Here is a 17,096-nt window from a genome sequence, read left to right on the forward strand (position 1 = left end):
TACCTTGCGCGCTTCGCGCTCGCATCATTAATTTAGGCCATAGGTCCATGATTGTAAGAATAAAGCTACGATGTACTTAAAAATTCAGACTTTAGTTGCATGGGACACCCCCCCTAAATGATAATAATTAAGCATTTATCAGCCGATGTGGAAGAAATGTGGATGGAAATATTTCTTACCCCCCCCCCCCGAAGTACGTAAAAATATACATTCTGGCACTGGCGGCGGAAGATCATGCTTCAACACCGCCGGAACACCGCCAATCCAGAATCTAATATGTTTATGCTTTCGCCGCCGGCCACAGAATAATGCAATTAATTTTATGTCCTTTTTATCCCCAGCATATACCTTTATATTTTATATATTTTATGCTGCACCAAATCTTTTTATATAATTATTATAAAGATGTTCGTTATACATTGGTTGTTGGGCTGTGCAGTTATGTGTTGGAGGGGGCCGGGGGGCAGCTTTACGTTAATTGTGCAGGGGTGGATCCAGGTTTTTCTAAAGGGAGGAGGCACAATTCATGAGAAAATTTTGAAAAGAAAAAAAAAAGAAAAAAAAAGGTTTTCATCTAAAAATTTACAATCTAAAGGTATTTCGCCAAAAAATTGTCAAGCAAAAGAAGAAGAAGAAAGGACCTCGCGTTCAAAGGAAGGGAGTGCATACGTGAGTAAAATATGGCAGATTTACTACACAAGTTTTGATTACTGCTCTCAAAAAGGTGCTCGGCCCATTAGAGAAACAGTCTTGAATAAATGAAATGTTATAATCATGTGACTGCACAATTAAAAATGAATGTCCTGTATTATGTTCATTTTTCGAGCGATATGGGAAGAGTCTTACGTAATACCAAGTAATTTGCATACCCACATAAACAACGACACGTTCACGCATGGGATAAAGCCATCCTTCCCTCAGCTAGCCATGGCCATGGTCCATGCCTCAGCTCACGACACACGCAGAGCTCGAGAGACCACATGTTCTTATTCTATTCTCAAGTACATGTATGATGTTCTGGATCGCACATATTTTATTCTGGTGCTACACTTTCGCTTTATCTTCATGTAATATTAAAGTACATCGCCCAAAATTTGCCACGTTACTACCATCCCGGCGAGGAGTCAGTAAGTCTGCATTTTTCTTATCTTAGATGGTCTGTACATATCTTTCGTTGCGCTATCAGAATCTGTTTTTCTTCTTTCATACTACTTTCTCTGCTTCGACTAGAACCGTCAAGGCACTATAGAAAAGAGCCAGCAGAGAACATGCGCTGCATGTAATGTTTACAATTCTCAGTGCATGCCGGCCGGAGCGGCCTTGCCCCCATTCACTGTTGGTTGATTGACAGTTCTCGCTTGCGTGTCCGTTACGATCTCAACGCGGAGGGAGGCATACAATTTTATTTTCAAATCGGGATGTCACAGTAATTTGGGAAATCGTCTAGTAGACGAGTTCTAATATAATCACATTTTCCTACCTACTAACAACTTTTCATTCAAAATAAAGATGATTTCTAGGGTTTCTTAGAACAAGTACATAAACTCATAAACATAATTCATCTTAATTTGAGAATTTTTTAAATCAGCTTCTCACAATGTTAAACGATCCCTTTAACGACAGATCGACCGACTGAAATGTGGATGAAAATATTTTCTGATTCTCCCTTCTTTTCCCCCTTTTCGCGAAAGGTGCATGGATCCTCCCCTGTATAACATACCCCCACGACTCTCCCTCCTTCCACCCCCCCCCCTTTGGCGAAAGCTGGATACTCCCCTGTACCCCCTCCCCCGTATCCACAAACATTATCCCAGCTGCCCGTATCCTCGTATCCACGTATCCGCGTATCTTCGTATCCATGTATCCAGTTATCAGTACGGGAGTAGTATCCACGTATCCGCGTATCCACGTATCCTCGTATCCATGTATCCAGTTATCAGTACGGTAGTAGTATCCACGTATCCGCGTATCCACGTATCTTCGTATCCATGTATCCATTTATCAGTACGGTAGTAGTATCCACGTATCCCAGTATCCACGTATCCTCGTATCCATGTGTATCCACGTATCTTAGTATCCATGTATCCGCTTTTATCTCAAAAACGTAATTTCTAAAAAAGTTAACAAGTACCGGTACGTCGTATCCGTTGTTTTCTCGTTTTAAAATCTAGAGATTTTTGTAATCGATTCATGACATTGGATTCTAAAGGTATTTCGATGTCACTAACTGAAATATCAAAAGAAGTAAATTTCACAGAATTCCTCCGAAAATGTGATTAATAATCAGAAAATAAGAAGCTACCTTTTCTGTTCTGTGTGAGACTGTACTACGATTTTAATAATAATATACGGTAGTAGTGCACTGAGCTGGTTCAGGGTTGATCAGTGTATGTGCAATATGCACATACATTATGAAGTCGATCGAAGAAATGACAACAATCTTTACCACTGCACTGCGCACACATTACACGCACGTAATTTAGCTCTTCCGATCGTCGTGATCGTGCGAATCTCTGTCGTGTGATTTCATCTCCAAAAGTCGAACAAATAGCCTTTAAAATGGGAAGAAAGGTGGTTTTAGCTACCTGTACACTCAACCAGTGGGCTATGGACTTTGAAAGCAACTATGAGCGAATTTTAAAAAGTAAGCCTATTTGATTTTTGTCTCGTTTCACTTTTTAAATTGCCCCAGCTCTGCATGCTCTGTTTATCTCGTCTTCTCGTTCCCCACCCCCTGGGGCCGATTGCACGAAAGGGTCTTTCCAAGGACCGTCTTTCGTGTCGCCCATCTTTTATGATACGCCATGTGAAACGCATTTCAAATAAATTATCTGCAAATATATTTTATTTGTCCGTTAAAAATAAACAAAATATTTGTTTATAAAATGATGTGATATCTCATGAAATTGTATAAAATTTGATTTAAAAGCAAGCTTACGAATTTTATTTGTTTATCATAAATTTCAGAAACACCCCGCTTATAGCGCATCATAAAAGATGGGCGACACGAAAGACGGTCCTTGGAAAGACCCTTTCGTGCAATCGGCCCCTGGCCTCCCGCGGCCGAGCTCGGTGTCGTGATAGCGCTTCAAAGTTTTAGCCGGTGTCAGTTCGGCGCCGATGCAGTTTCACATCCTGTCGCAAACATCCACAATTTTTTCTATATATATTGTCACTATCAGCTCAAAAGGAAGAAGATAGTTTTTATTTTAATATGATGGTGATAGATGAGCATGATGAGAATTGAGATTAGACCTAATAACGATTAACAACATGATCATGAACAATGTCAATGACAATGATGAAGAAATTGGATTTGAATTGGCTGCCTTAGCCGTACGGCGTAGGATCGGAATATTTGGATAGGGGCAGGTCTTTATAAAGTATTGTTACTATTTTTTTTACCATGTGTCGTGCTCGTTCATGTTGACCATTATAATATAAGACATGTAAGATGATGAAAATGGTGAAGTAGGTGATGCTATGTAAAGGAGGAAGAAGAAGTCGATGGTGGTGATGATGAAGATTATATTGATAATAATTAATACAGGTGATTTATGACCAATGATGACGGTGGTGATGATGATGATGAGGATGATGATGATGCATGTATCTCGGTGATATCTGCTTAATAATGATGAGTGAATTATTGTGAAATAATGATGGATCAATGATGATGATTGTGTTGATAATGATGAAAATGTGGATGTTAAGGATCATAGACATAGGATATGAAGGATTTTTCCCAAGAAAATGTTTATTGCTTATGTTTACTTTAAACTAAAGGCATTATTTGTTCGCCAGTTAATAAACTGCAGTTAAAAATAAGATCTAAGAGTAATGTTTGATCAGTGCAAGTGTTAGAAATTGGACAAAGCTGATGATGATGATTTAATACATGGGTCAATCCATGTCAAATCAACCAATGCTTGTCACCCGACCCCCTTCGATTTTCTTTAAACTCGCACCGGTATTTTATAGATGGCAAATATAGCGATCTTCAACGCTTATATATAAGCGTCGAAATTCGTAGCCATCTCCTTGTATTAGTCTATATTATACGACGTGTCAAACTGTAGCGAACTAGTTCGCAATTTTTCAGATCTCCTCTATATATATACACGAGGGGGAATTGTAGCGAACTAGTTCGCTATTTTTCGGATCTCCTCTCTATATATATATATATACGACGGGAAATTGTAGCGAACTAGTTCGCTATTTTCCAGATCTCCTCTATATATAAAATTATATACACGAGGGGGAATTGTAGCGAACTAGTTCGCTATTTTTCGGATCTCTTCTATATATATATATACGACGGGAAATTGTAGCGAACTAGTTCGCTATTTTTCGGATCTCCTCTATATGTACACGAGGGGGAATTGTAGCGAACTAGTTCGCTATTTTTTGGATCTCCTCTATATATATATATATATATACGACGGGAAATTGTAGCGAACTAGTTCGCTATTTTCCAGATCTCCTCTATATATAAAATTATATACACGAGGGGGAATTGTAGCGAACTAGTTCGCTATTTTTCGGATCTCCTCTATATATATATATACGACGGAAAATTGTAGCGAACTAGTTCGCTATTTTCCAGATCTCCTCTATATGTACACGAGGGGGAATTGTAGCGAACTAGTTCGCTATTTTTCGGATCTCCTCTCTCTATATATATATACGACGGGAAATTGTAGCGAACTAGTTCGCTATTTTCCAGATCTCCTCTATATATAAACTTATATACACGAGAGGGAATTGTAGCGAACTAGTTCGCTATTTTTTCGGATATCTTCTATATATATATGGATCCGAAAAATAGCGAACTAGTTTGCTACTATTCCCCCTGGCCTGGTGTATGATCATGAGATCCAAAAAATAGCGAACTAGTTCGCTACAATTCCCCCTCGTGTATATAATTTTATATATAGAGGAGATCTGGAAAATAGCGAACTAGCTCCGCTACAATTTGACAATATGGCACCAATATATACAGCCAAAACCTGCAGATTTGCACTTTGAAGCCTTCACAATCAACCGCGTAGCCAGGATTTCATTTTTGAGGGGGCGGTAATCGCACGCGAAGCGTGCCAACACTTACAGAGCGCGCGAAGCGCGCTCCCTAGGGGTTGGGTCCAGGGAGGGGGAGTTTTGGTGTTTCATAAATTAAAATGAAAAGGAGCCGTCTCTCTCGTCTCTAGTATCTATATCAGCTCCAATTCAGTTGTCAATATTGTGATTTTTAACCTTTTTTTCATGAACCTTGTTCAGTTCAACAGTGATTGTGAGCGAACGCATAAAAAAGGAATACAATGGAGGAAATTAAAATAATAATAACCCCGCGCAAAGCGCGGAGGCTAAAGCGTTTTTTTTTTTTTTTTTTTTTTTGCCATGAAAAGGGTCCCGATAAAAGGGTATTCTCAAAGATAGATTGAATACTTCCCTTGGAAAGATCAGATTTGATTACAAACAATTTAGCGACAGTGCATAACTCGCAAAACAGAGGAGAAGAAGTGTATATGCCGGGAGGAAGATATTCCTCCCCGCGCAGAGCAATTTTATGATCCTCTGAAGTTTCAAAGGGCGGACGTTTCATCAAATGCAGATATCTCTATACCCCATCGGGTCTAATTCAATTGATTTTCTAAGATTATTGAACTTCATTACAAGGAAAATAGTGCGCAAAAATTTGAAACTTCTGTGATTCATTGAAATTATATAAAAAAGGATGCCTAATTTCTTTGACTTATCCTGAAGCGCTTCATTTTGAATTATAAAGAACCCTAAGTGTCATTCAAAATTTCAAACTGAGTGCGCAAAACAGGACAGGAGATGAATATGCAGGGAAATGACATGAGGTTTAATAGAATTTGATAATAAATATTGTACTTTTCTATCTAATACGACACAAATTTTATACCTTCCTCTTTTTAAATTAGGAACCTGTTTGCCCCAAAATTATGGTTGTTTAGTGATGAGCTGAAAAGCAGGAGAAGTTGACTTTATGGAGGTGACGGCAGAAATTGATATAAAGATTTTACCCGCCCAGGGCCGACCCGTCCAGAAGTTCCGCAATCAATAAAAAAAGAGATAACTTCATATACTTCGGCCTAACCTTACTCTAATTCCATGCCCTAATGTATACATTCGAACTTTAACTGGCAAGAAACACATATAGCTGAGGTGGAGAAACAGGGTTAGAGAAAGGGTGGGGGAAACAATGGAGAACTTCAATATTATCATTTAACCGCGCACAGCGCGGAAGCAAAATTCATATATAAATTTAGAGCAAGAGTGAAGGAGTTTCTCTTTTGAGAAAAAAAATAAAATAAAAAGAAAAAAAACCCACAAAGCTACCTTTCTTCCCTTTCCTCCCTTCCCTATTCCTTTTCTCCTCTCTTTTTTCCCTTCTCTTTTTTTTTTTGGGGACGTTTTCGGGGGGGGCCACCGCCCCCCCCCCCCCCTGGCTACGCGCCTGTTCACAATAATGTAAGCTTTGGAAAAAATGCTAACTAGTTTGCTACAGTTTGCCACATTGCATAGTATGAGATAAAAAAAATAGCGAACTAGTTTGCAACAATTTCCGGTCGTGTATATGTAGAGGAGATCAAAAAAATAGCGAACTAGTTCGCTACAATGCCCCTTCGTATATATATAGAGGAGATCCGAAAATTAGCGAACTAGTTTGCAACAATTTCCGGTCGTGTATATGTAGAGGAGATCCGAAAAATAGCGAACTAGTTTGCTACGATTCCCCCTGGTGTATATATCGAGGAGATCTGAAAAATAGCGAACTAGTTCGCTACAATTCCCCCTCGTGTATATATCGAGGAGATCCGAAAAATAGCGAAGTAGTTCGCTATTTTCCCCCCTCGTGTATATATCGAGGAGATCCGAAAAATAGCGAACTACAATTTCCCGTATGTATATAGAGGAGCTAGATCTCGAAAATAGCGAACTAGTTCGCTAAAATTCCCCCTCGTGTACATATCGAGGAGATCCGAAAAATAGCGAACGAGTTCGCTACAATTTCCAGTCGTTTGTATATAGAGGAGATCTGGAAAATAGCGAACTAGTTCGCTACAATTCCCCCTCGTATATATTATATATATAGAGGAGATCTGGAAATAGCGAACTAGTTCGCTACAATTTGACACGTCGTATATTATAGACTAATACAAGGAGATGGCTACAAATTTCAACGCTTATATATAAGCGTTGAAGATCGCTATATTTGCCATCTTATTATATCCCAACTCGCACCAAATGTTCCCCCAAGTGTCTGACGGAAAAATCTGAAATATTTTGCCCCAAGGTCAAACGGTTGCTAAGATATGGCCTCCCTTAGCAACCAATGCGTGGCCAAACAATCAAATTTTTAAAAAATTTACTATTTTTGATTGACTGCTGCAACCAAGTTTAATGAGGTAGAGTGCTTATTTTCTGTAAATTGGAAGAACTTTTTAGTCTTAACATGCACAGTATATTACGGCACAGATCTGACCAGCCGTTATTGCGCACGAGGTCGCCGAAAATGGTGTTAAGCGTCCAAGTCAGTGATTTTGGGTGCATGTTTGGAAGCTCATAACTTCCAAATTCAATTAGCTTAGAGCCCAATATTATGCATATTTGAAGACTACCACTTGCTCAACAGACCTGCAAAAAATTGGCCCAAACTTGCTCGTCAATTTCTTGTAGGGCGCCCTCAAAGTTTGATTTTTTCTAAAAGTTGCCAAGTTCAAGGTCATGGATCACCCCTCGTCCCATCGAGGAGCAACACCAATTTCTGTATACTGAGAGACAATTACCTATATTTTCATGGGATACTTAAAATTTTTTGTGACCGAAATGTTTAATAGCTGGTTTACGCATTCGAAAATGGTCGTAAACACCCCAAACCAATGTAAAACGATACATACAGGTTTATCAGCACATTTCAAATTGCAATAAATCAGAAATGAAAAGTCAACAAATACTGGTTTTGTCTGTAATGGTAGTCTGTAATTAGTACTAAAAGGATATGCATCACAAATAATTTGACTAATTGGCAATGACCTTGAAATATACAGCTGAAAATCATCAAAAACAATAAATCAGGTCGATTTTCTGTGATTATAGGGCGCTAAATTGTATTTACAGGTACTTTCACTTGTGTGTCATTTCAACACAAATGATGATTTTAAGCTGATAATTGCAAATCTTGTTCCTGTCAGGTTCTTCTTTAATAACCAAATAATACATAAAGCAATATCTTTACCTTTTGACCTTGACATTGATCTAAAAATAGCTGTAAATGCCTTAAAATGAGCATATTCACAACACCCGTGAGCTTTACAACACATTTCAGAATTGATTTTCTCATAGACTAAAAGCCTGATCATGTTGATATTTGCAGTATTGGTAGTCCATAATGAGTACTTGGATGATCTAGTTTTAATTCATTTGTTTTACAAGACAATGACCTTGAAAAGATGGCTGAAATTCACCCAAAATTGTTAATACGCCAATATCATATCGTTAGAGGTTGTTTACACCGACTTTCACGTATGTGTCATTTTAACACAAATAATGATTTTAAGCTGATAATTGCAAATCATGTTCCTTTCAGGTTGTATTTTAATATCCAAATAATACATAAAGTCACATTTTTATCTTTTGACCTTGACATTGATCTAAAAATAGCTGAAAATGCTTAAAATGAGCATATTCACAACACCCATGAGTTTTACAACACATTTCAGAATTGATTTTCTCACAGACTAAATGCCTGATCATGTTGATATTTGCAGTATTGGTAGTCCATAATGAGTACTTGGATGATCTATTATTAATTCATTTTTGTACAACACAATGACCTTGAAAAGATGGCTGAAATTCACCCAAAATCTTTAATTCGCCAATATTCCATCGTTAAAGGTTGTTTACACCGACTTTCACATACAGTATGTGTCATTTTAACACAAATGATGATTTTAAGCTGTAAATTTAAAATCATGTTCCTTTCAGGTTGTATTTTAATATCCAAATAATACATAAAGTGGAGCGTGGAGCGTTGTGGCCCAGTGGATTAGTCTTCGGACTTTGAAACAGAGGGTCGTGTGTTCGAATCCCAGCCATGGCGTAATTTCCTTCAGCAAGAAACTGATCCACAGTGTGCTGCACTCAACCCAGGTGAGGTAAATGGGTACCGGTAGGAAGTAATTCCTTAAAAAGCTGTGTGCGCTATGAACGCCTAGCTTAGCCGGGTAATATAGGAGCGCCTTGAGCACCTAACAAGGTGGATATGTGCGCAATATAAATACCCTATATTATTAAAGTCACATCTTTATCTTTTGACCTTGAAATTGATCTAAAAATAGCTGAAATTCGTTAATTTTAAGGCATTTTCAGCTGTTTTTAGATCAATGTCAAGTTCAAAAGATAAAGATGTGACTTTATGTATTATTTGGATATTAAAATACAACCTGAAAGGAACATGATTTGCAATTATCAGCTTAAAATCATCATTTGTGTTAAAATGACACATAAGTGAAAGTCGGTATAAACAACCTCTAATGATGAGATATCGGCATATTAACAATTTTTTGTGAATTTCAGCCATATTTTCAAGATCATTGTCTTGTAAAACAAATGAATTAATAATAGATCATCCAAGTACTCATTATGGACTACCAATACTGCAAATATCAACATGATCAGGCATTTAGTCTATGAGAAAATCAATTCTGAAATGTGTTGTAAAGCTCACGGGTGTTGTGAATATGCTCATTTTAAGGCATTTACAGCTATTTTTAGATCAATGTCAAGGTCAAAAGGTAAAGATATTGCTTTATGTATTATTTGGATATTAAAGAAGAACCTGACAGGAACAAGATTTGCAATTATCAGCTTAAAATCATCATTTGTGTTGAAATGACACACAAGTGAAAGTACCTGTAAATACAGTTTAGCGCCCTATAATCACAGAAAATCGACCTGATTTATTGTTTTTGATGATATTCAGCTGTATATTTCAAGGTCATTGCCAATTAGTCAAATTATTTGTGATGCATATCCTTTTAGTACTAATTACAGACTACCATTACAGACAATACCAGTATTTGTTGGCTTTTCATTTTTGATTTATTGCAATTTGAAATGTGCTGATAAACCTTTATGTATCGTTTTACATTGGTTTGGGGGTGTTTACGACCATTTTCGAATGCGTAAACCAGCTATTAAACATTTCGGTCACAAAAATTTTTAAGTATCCCATGAAAATATAGGTAATTGTCTATCAGTATACAGAAATTGGTGTTGCTCCTCGATGGGACGAGGGATGATCCGTGACCTTGAACTTGGCAACTTTTAGAAAAAATCCAAATTTGAGGGCGCCCTACAAGAAATTGACGAACACGTTTGGGCCAATTTTTTGTAGGTCTGTTGAGCAAGTGGTAGTCTTCAAATATGCATAATATTGGGCTCTAAGCTAATTGAATTTGGAAGTTATGAGCTTCCAAACATGCACCCAAAATCACTGACTTGGATGCTTAACACCATTTTCGGCCACCTCGTGCGCAATAACGGCTGGTTAGATCTGTGCCGTAATATACTGTGCATGTTAAGACTAAAAAGTTCTTCCAATTTACAGAAAATAAGCACTCTACCTCATTAAACTTGGTTGCAGCAGTCAATCAAAAATAGTAAATTTTTTTAAAATTTGGTTGTTTGGTCACGCATTGGTTGCTAAGGGGGGCCGTATCTTAGCAACCGTTTGACCTTGGGGCAAAATATTTCAGATTTTTCCGTCAGACACTTGGGGGAACATTTGGTGCGAGTTTAAAGAAAATCGAAGGGGGTCGGGTGACAAATTGTCTGAAAATTGGTTGATTTGACGTGGATTGACCCACATTATCTTGGTGATATCTGCTTAATGAGTGAATGATTGTGAAATTGATGAATTAATGATGATGATTGTGTTGATTGATGATGATAGTGTTGATGTTAATGATGCATGGACACTGCAAGATATGTAGGATGTTTCCTAAGAAAATGTTCAGTGCTTTATGTTTCTTTAAGGCATTATTTTTAAGCCAGGTAAAATGCAGTTCAAAATAAGACTCTAGAATGATGTTTGACCAGTGCAAGTGTTAGAAATCGGACAAAGCTCGGAATTAAAAAGAAATTTATACGGTATAATTAAATCTGAACATAAGTCCCAAATAAATTGGCAAAAAGCTAGGTCTGGGGAGTGTTTCATCAACATTTTCATCCGACAAGTTGTCAGATCTGACATCTTTCTCTGATGTTGATTGGCTGAGAGGTACTGTTACTATGGTAACTGTCGGATAAAATGGGACTTGTCGGATAAAACGTCCGACAAGTCCTTTCATGAAACGCTCCCCAGATGTGAGCATGTGCAAATAAAGGTTATTTTACCAAAATCCAAACCCCACATGGTATTTTTTAGAGGATTGCCTAATATAGCAACATTTCAGTTATGCTGACTGGATTTCAAACACTGAGCCTCATTGATCATAATTTGGTGAATAGATTGTGCTTGTTGCTGAACTGTTCATGTGTTGGAATTCCCTATATGGGAAGGCTATTTTTCACTCATGGTGTATTTCAGGATGTATCATAAAGTATTAACTTTTTTAAAAGGGGATAAAAAACCCAGCCATCTCGGCACCTCTGTAACTTTGTGAGTGTGTAATGTATGTAAGTGCACAAAACACTTCTCTGGGCTTGTTTTTAACTGTATGTCTAGGGCATTCTGGACAGCGTCTAACTTCAATCCGGTGCCAGTTTCATAAAAAAACTAAATTTAATAACAACTTTGCAATATACAGTTAAAAGCTACTGAAAGCTTTCAATCTGATTGGCTGGGAGAACATTTGTTATATAGAAATTGTGCATTAGTTATTATAACAAATGAGTAATTGTCACAAAACAATGCATAATTGTTAATATGAATTCATAGTAACAAAATATGTAACATTTAGCTTCTTCTTCTGGGGCATAATATTCCATTAAAGGTCAAGTCCACCCCAGGAAAATTATGACTCGAATATATAGAGAAAAATCAAACTAGTATAGTGCTGAAAATTTCATCAAAATCGGATGTAAAATAAGAAAGTTATGACATTTTAAAGTTTCAATTATTTTTCACAAAACAGTTATGCACAACTCAGTGACATGCGAATGAGAGAGTCGATGATGTCCATCACTCACTATTTCTTTTGTTTTTTATTGTTTGAATTATACAATATTTCAATTTTCACCAATTTGACATTAAGGACCAACTTAACTGAGCCGTATGATGTTATAACAACGGTAATACCACATGTTCAGGGAGGAATAAAACTTTGTCTCACCGGACAATGTGGAGAAAATTAGAATAATTCTTATTTCATATAATAAAATACAAAAGAAATAGTGAGTGAGTGATGTCATCAGTTCCCTCATCTGCATACCAAACAGGATGTGCATATAACTGTTTTGTGAAATTAAGCGAAACTTTAAAATATCATACTTTCTTATTTTACATCCGATTTTGATGAAATTTTCGGTGTTATGCTTGTTGGATTTTTCTCTTATTATTCAAATCAACTTTTTGCTTGGGTGGACTTGTCCTTTAATGCCTCAAAGTCTTTATTGAAAATACTAAATCACTTTATCATTCTTAATTCAAAGTTGAGAAAGACAATGTCTGTTTTACATTTCAATGAGACTATAGGGCAAATGCTTTTGATATACATGTACAGCTAAGAATGTAAGATCCTTAATTTTGTACATACATGTAGCTGACATTCGAGCAAAATTTTGTCATAAATGGCTGAAACATGTAAACTACAAACATTGGATGGGTATCATATAAAGCGAGACATGCAGCTTTTGGGGTGATTTGTAAAAAAGTTGTAAAACACTGCTGATCAAACACGTACTTTGGATATCTTCTTGACAGTGTTGTTGAAAGAGAGCTTGAAAATTTTGAAAGTCTGGCTTTCTATTCCTTCTTATTTTATTCAGTTTTCTTTTAAAAGAGGGAAGAGAAGGTGATTATCATTGTAATGGACTATTTCCTTGTAAACTTAGAATGACTCATCTCTTTGAAAAAGAGAAAAATTTCCATTATTTTTCTTTTGTTCCTGCACACTGTATATATTACATCATTGCTAACTCTAAAGCTGTTGGCTTACAGCTAAGAACCCAACTGAGAAATTGGCTGCCTTACTTTTGCACCTTTTTCATAATTGAATTAGAAGAGGATGCAAATTAAGTGTGGTGCATCAAGCGGGCGATAAAGTAACGTTGCCTGCCAGTGGTGCACAAGATATTCAGTGAACCCTAAATTAGTACTTCCAGGTTAAAGGTGAACTCAAGTAGTCACATCAAACAATCAGAAAATATTTTTTCAGTTGTCACCATAACATCATCTTTGATGCAGATCACATGCCAAGAATACATGTACCATACTTCTTTTGCTATTTTCTCAGCAATTATTTATTTTCTACAATCATTTGGCACATACATTTGGATAAATTTTATTGGCTACTCATACCGTTTAAAGACCTACATGTATCTATATTCATATCGACCAACACAATCTACATGTATGCTTGGTCATGCAACTTTTCCTGTCCTAGACTAGTCTGCTGTGCAAACCTCTCACTGAGGTTAAAGGGTCTGAATGTGCAGCCTACAATAACTTGCATTCTAAAGACCCTTTGGTTTTATATGTCCTAGTCTTGCATGAAGACCCACTTGTTGATCAAAGTTTCAAACAGGGTCTGTGCCTGCAGACTAGTCCTAGGCCCTGTCTTACAAAGAGTTGCGAGATCCAAATAAACTGTTTGTGATTGATCTAGATTTGTATGGTTAAGAGACTTCTCTAGATTAATCACAGTTCGAACCTGATTTGAATTTATCAACTCTTTGTAATCTCCTGAAAAACATGCCAAACACACCTAGGACATTTCCATTCTAATGTGCAGGGCTGAAATTAATCCAAGACCATGATTGTGGATACCCTATTGACACGCCCACTCATTGGATTTTTGGTGCCGTTTTCTGTTTTCCCATTTTTGCTGCAATAATGTTACAAATGTGCCCTACAATGTAGCCCCCCCTGGAAGTATCAAAACTAAGGCCTGGCGTTAGATATTAAAGGACAACTCCACTGCAACAAGAGTTAATTGGAATAAAAGGAGAAAAATCCAACAAGCATACATTTGTAACACTGAAAATGTCATCAAAATCGGATGTAAAATAAGAAAGTCATGACATTTTAAATTTTCGCTTAATTTCACAAAACAGTATGCACATCCTGGTTGGTATGCAAATGAGCGGACTGATGTCATCACCCACTCACTATTTATTTGTATTTTATTATATGAAGTATTAAAAATTCTAATTTTCTCCTCATTGTCATGTGAAACAAAATGTTATTCCCCCTGAACATGTGGAATTATCATTATTTCAAGTTTATTGTTAAGTCAAGTTGGTCCTTATTTTCAAATCTGTAAAAATTGAAATAATGTATAATTCAAACAATAAAAAACAAAAGAAATAGTGAGTGAAGGACATCATCAACTCTCTCATTTGCATATCACTGAGTTGTGCATATAACTGTTTTGTGAAAAATAAGCGAAACTTTAAAATGTCATAACTTATTTTACATCTGATTTTTACACAATTTTCAGCGTAATGCTTGTTTGATTTTTTCCCTATCGATTCAAATCAATTTCCTGGGATGGACTTGACCTTTAAGTTTGAGGTCTTTGTTTTGAATTCTGCATTTGTTGTTTATTTTGTTGTAGGTATAGCCATAGCCAAGGAAAAGGGAGCCAGATACAGATTAGGACCCGAGCTTGAAATCACGTAAGTTTCATTTACTAAAATATGTAATGTTACAAATTTGTAACGTGCAAACACAGGTCTGTGCAATGTCATGGGCGGAAATCCCAGGGGGGACGCATCCCCCCTACCCAAAAAAGTAGGGGACACAATATCAAATGTCCCCCCTACTATCTTAGGTCTATTATGATGGAAAGAAATACATCATTCAAAATTGAAATAAAACATGTATTTAGGTCGAAATGACCTGACATTTGGGGTGATAACTTTTTTTTTTTTTGGCTTGTCAAATTTTCCAGCCCCTGGTGTCCCCCTACCTTTGGGGAGAGATTTCTACCCTTGTGCAGTGTACATGTACATGCACAATCATCAAAATGAGGAACTGAAATATTATCAGTGCCTGAGTGAGTTATGCCAATTATTTTGTAAACCAAGCTGAACAATCTTGCTCTGCTCGATTTCCAGTGCCGTGTTTGAGGGAAAATATCTGACAACTTTTTGAAAATGCTTAAGCAGCATTCCTGTGGGGCTTTCGCAGCATCTCGTGATAGATACATGTTGGAATTATTCATCATAAACTTGATTATATAGTCAGCTGATAAAGCAAAGATCGCTATCTCTTCTCAAGGCTAAAAACAACATATAGCAACCAAATATTTGAGGACTGCACTCACTAGGCTTACTTTCCTCCAAAATATATCCTATCAATAATATTGGCATATATAAAGCCCATGTTTTCAGGTAAAGTTTGCCAGGCAGGATATCCTGCAAAGCCGGTAGTAAATTTCAATTTACTACCAGATTATAGTGATGGTAGTTTGTACAAATGTCAGTACAAGTATCTGTAATCTTTGACATGATCTTATCTGACATGAGAAGCACAATTTGCATTATATTTTTATGGTCTTAGGAGCCTATATTTTTAAGATTCAGTACTGTAATCTCTAATTGCTCCATTTTCTTAAATTTTCTGTAATTTTTTATTGTATTATTCAATGTTTTGGGGTAGTAATTGTTTGATATTATCTTTTATGGTCACCTAATAATTTAAGTCAAGATCATTTTCATCACCATCACAGCCATCATTATCACCATCATAATTTTCCATCATCATCATCCTCATCATCACCATATTCATCATCACCATCATCATCATTATCATCATTATCATAATCATCATTATCATCATCATCATCCTCATCATCACCAAATTCATCATCCCCATCATCATCATTATCATCATCATCTTCATCACCATCATCATCATCATTCATAACCATAATCACCACCACCACCACTACGACCAGATTAAAGTGAATATTAAGTTACTTGCTTGTATTCTGATTATTTAAACAGAGGTTATGGGTGCAACGATCATTTCTATGAATCTGACACCAACCTGCACTCATGGCAGATCTTGGCCAAGCTTCTTGAAGCACCAGAGACTCAGGATATCATATGTGATGTAGGCATGTAAGTTCAGTCTAATTTTCTTAAACAACCACCTGCATACATGTAGACGAACCACCTGTCTACAACAGAATCATTTTCCTTGAATTGTTTTCCTATTGAAACCTGAACATGTTACTATAAAATCCACCTGCTAATAAAGACCATTTTGTCCCTCTGGGGTGGTCTTTATATATACAGGTTTCACTTTACCGTACAGGTACATGCAGTAGAAGTATATGAGGTGTTTTTGGCCAGTGAGCAAGTCACTTGACTGTAAAAGCATATATGTCTAGAGTTCAAATACAGCTGCAGTACTGGTGAAAATCTGCACATATTGCAATAAGTAATGTAGCCTAAATCCCTAGTCCTAATCCTCTTGTTTTTCTGTGCTAATCCTTGATCTAAAGAGCAACTAAACCCTGAGCAATTTTCCAAGAAGCAAAAGTTTATTCAATACAATTTTTATGTATTTTATCTTTGAATATATTTTCTTTTACATCTTATGATTAATGAAGTTATAGAAACCTAATTGTTTATTTTTTTCTTCGTTCATTCCAGGCCAGTAATGCACAAGAATGTCCGCTACAACTGCCGAGTTATTTTCCTCAACAAGTAAGACATCACTTCAATCATGCATCCTTTCGTCATTATACCCTTTTTCTTGCAAATTCCTACATATACAAATCTCACTACCAGGCCCTGATAAAATATTTTCAGGCCATATGCCCATATGTTGGGGTTTTTTTGTAGGGGGATACAAATTTAATAATTATAAATAGTTTTTAAGGCTCTCTCATGTT

At 36.6% G+C, this 17,096-nt stretch overlaps 1 protein-coding gene across 1 annotated transcript in view; it reads left to right on the top strand.

The window, feature by feature from the left end:
* Nucleotides 1-3,273: 3,273 nt before the first annotated feature.
* LOC129282634 (glutamine-dependent NAD(+) synthetase-like) overlaps nucleotides 3,274-17,096 on the top strand; it is a 30,535-nt gene continuing 16,712 nt past the window's right edge. Inside the window, exons 1-4 of the mRNA XM_064114050.1 lie at nucleotides 3,274-3,343; nucleotides 14,808-14,868; nucleotides 16,201-16,317; nucleotides 16,855-16,908. Coding sequence (XP_063970120.1) covers nucleotides 3,274-3,343; nucleotides 14,808-14,868; nucleotides 16,201-16,317; nucleotides 16,855-16,908 — 302 coding nt within the window. The remainder of the gene's footprint in view (nucleotides 3,344-14,807; nucleotides 14,869-16,200; nucleotides 16,318-16,854; nucleotides 16,909-17,096) is intronic.

Source organism: Lytechinus pictus, chromosome 19 (genome assembly GCF_037042905.1).
Source record: "Lytechinus pictus isolate F3 Inbred chromosome 19, Lp3.0, whole genome shotgun sequence".
Taxonomy (NCBI): Eukaryota; Metazoa; Echinodermata; class Echinoidea; order Temnopleuroida; family Toxopneustidae; genus Lytechinus; species Lytechinus pictus.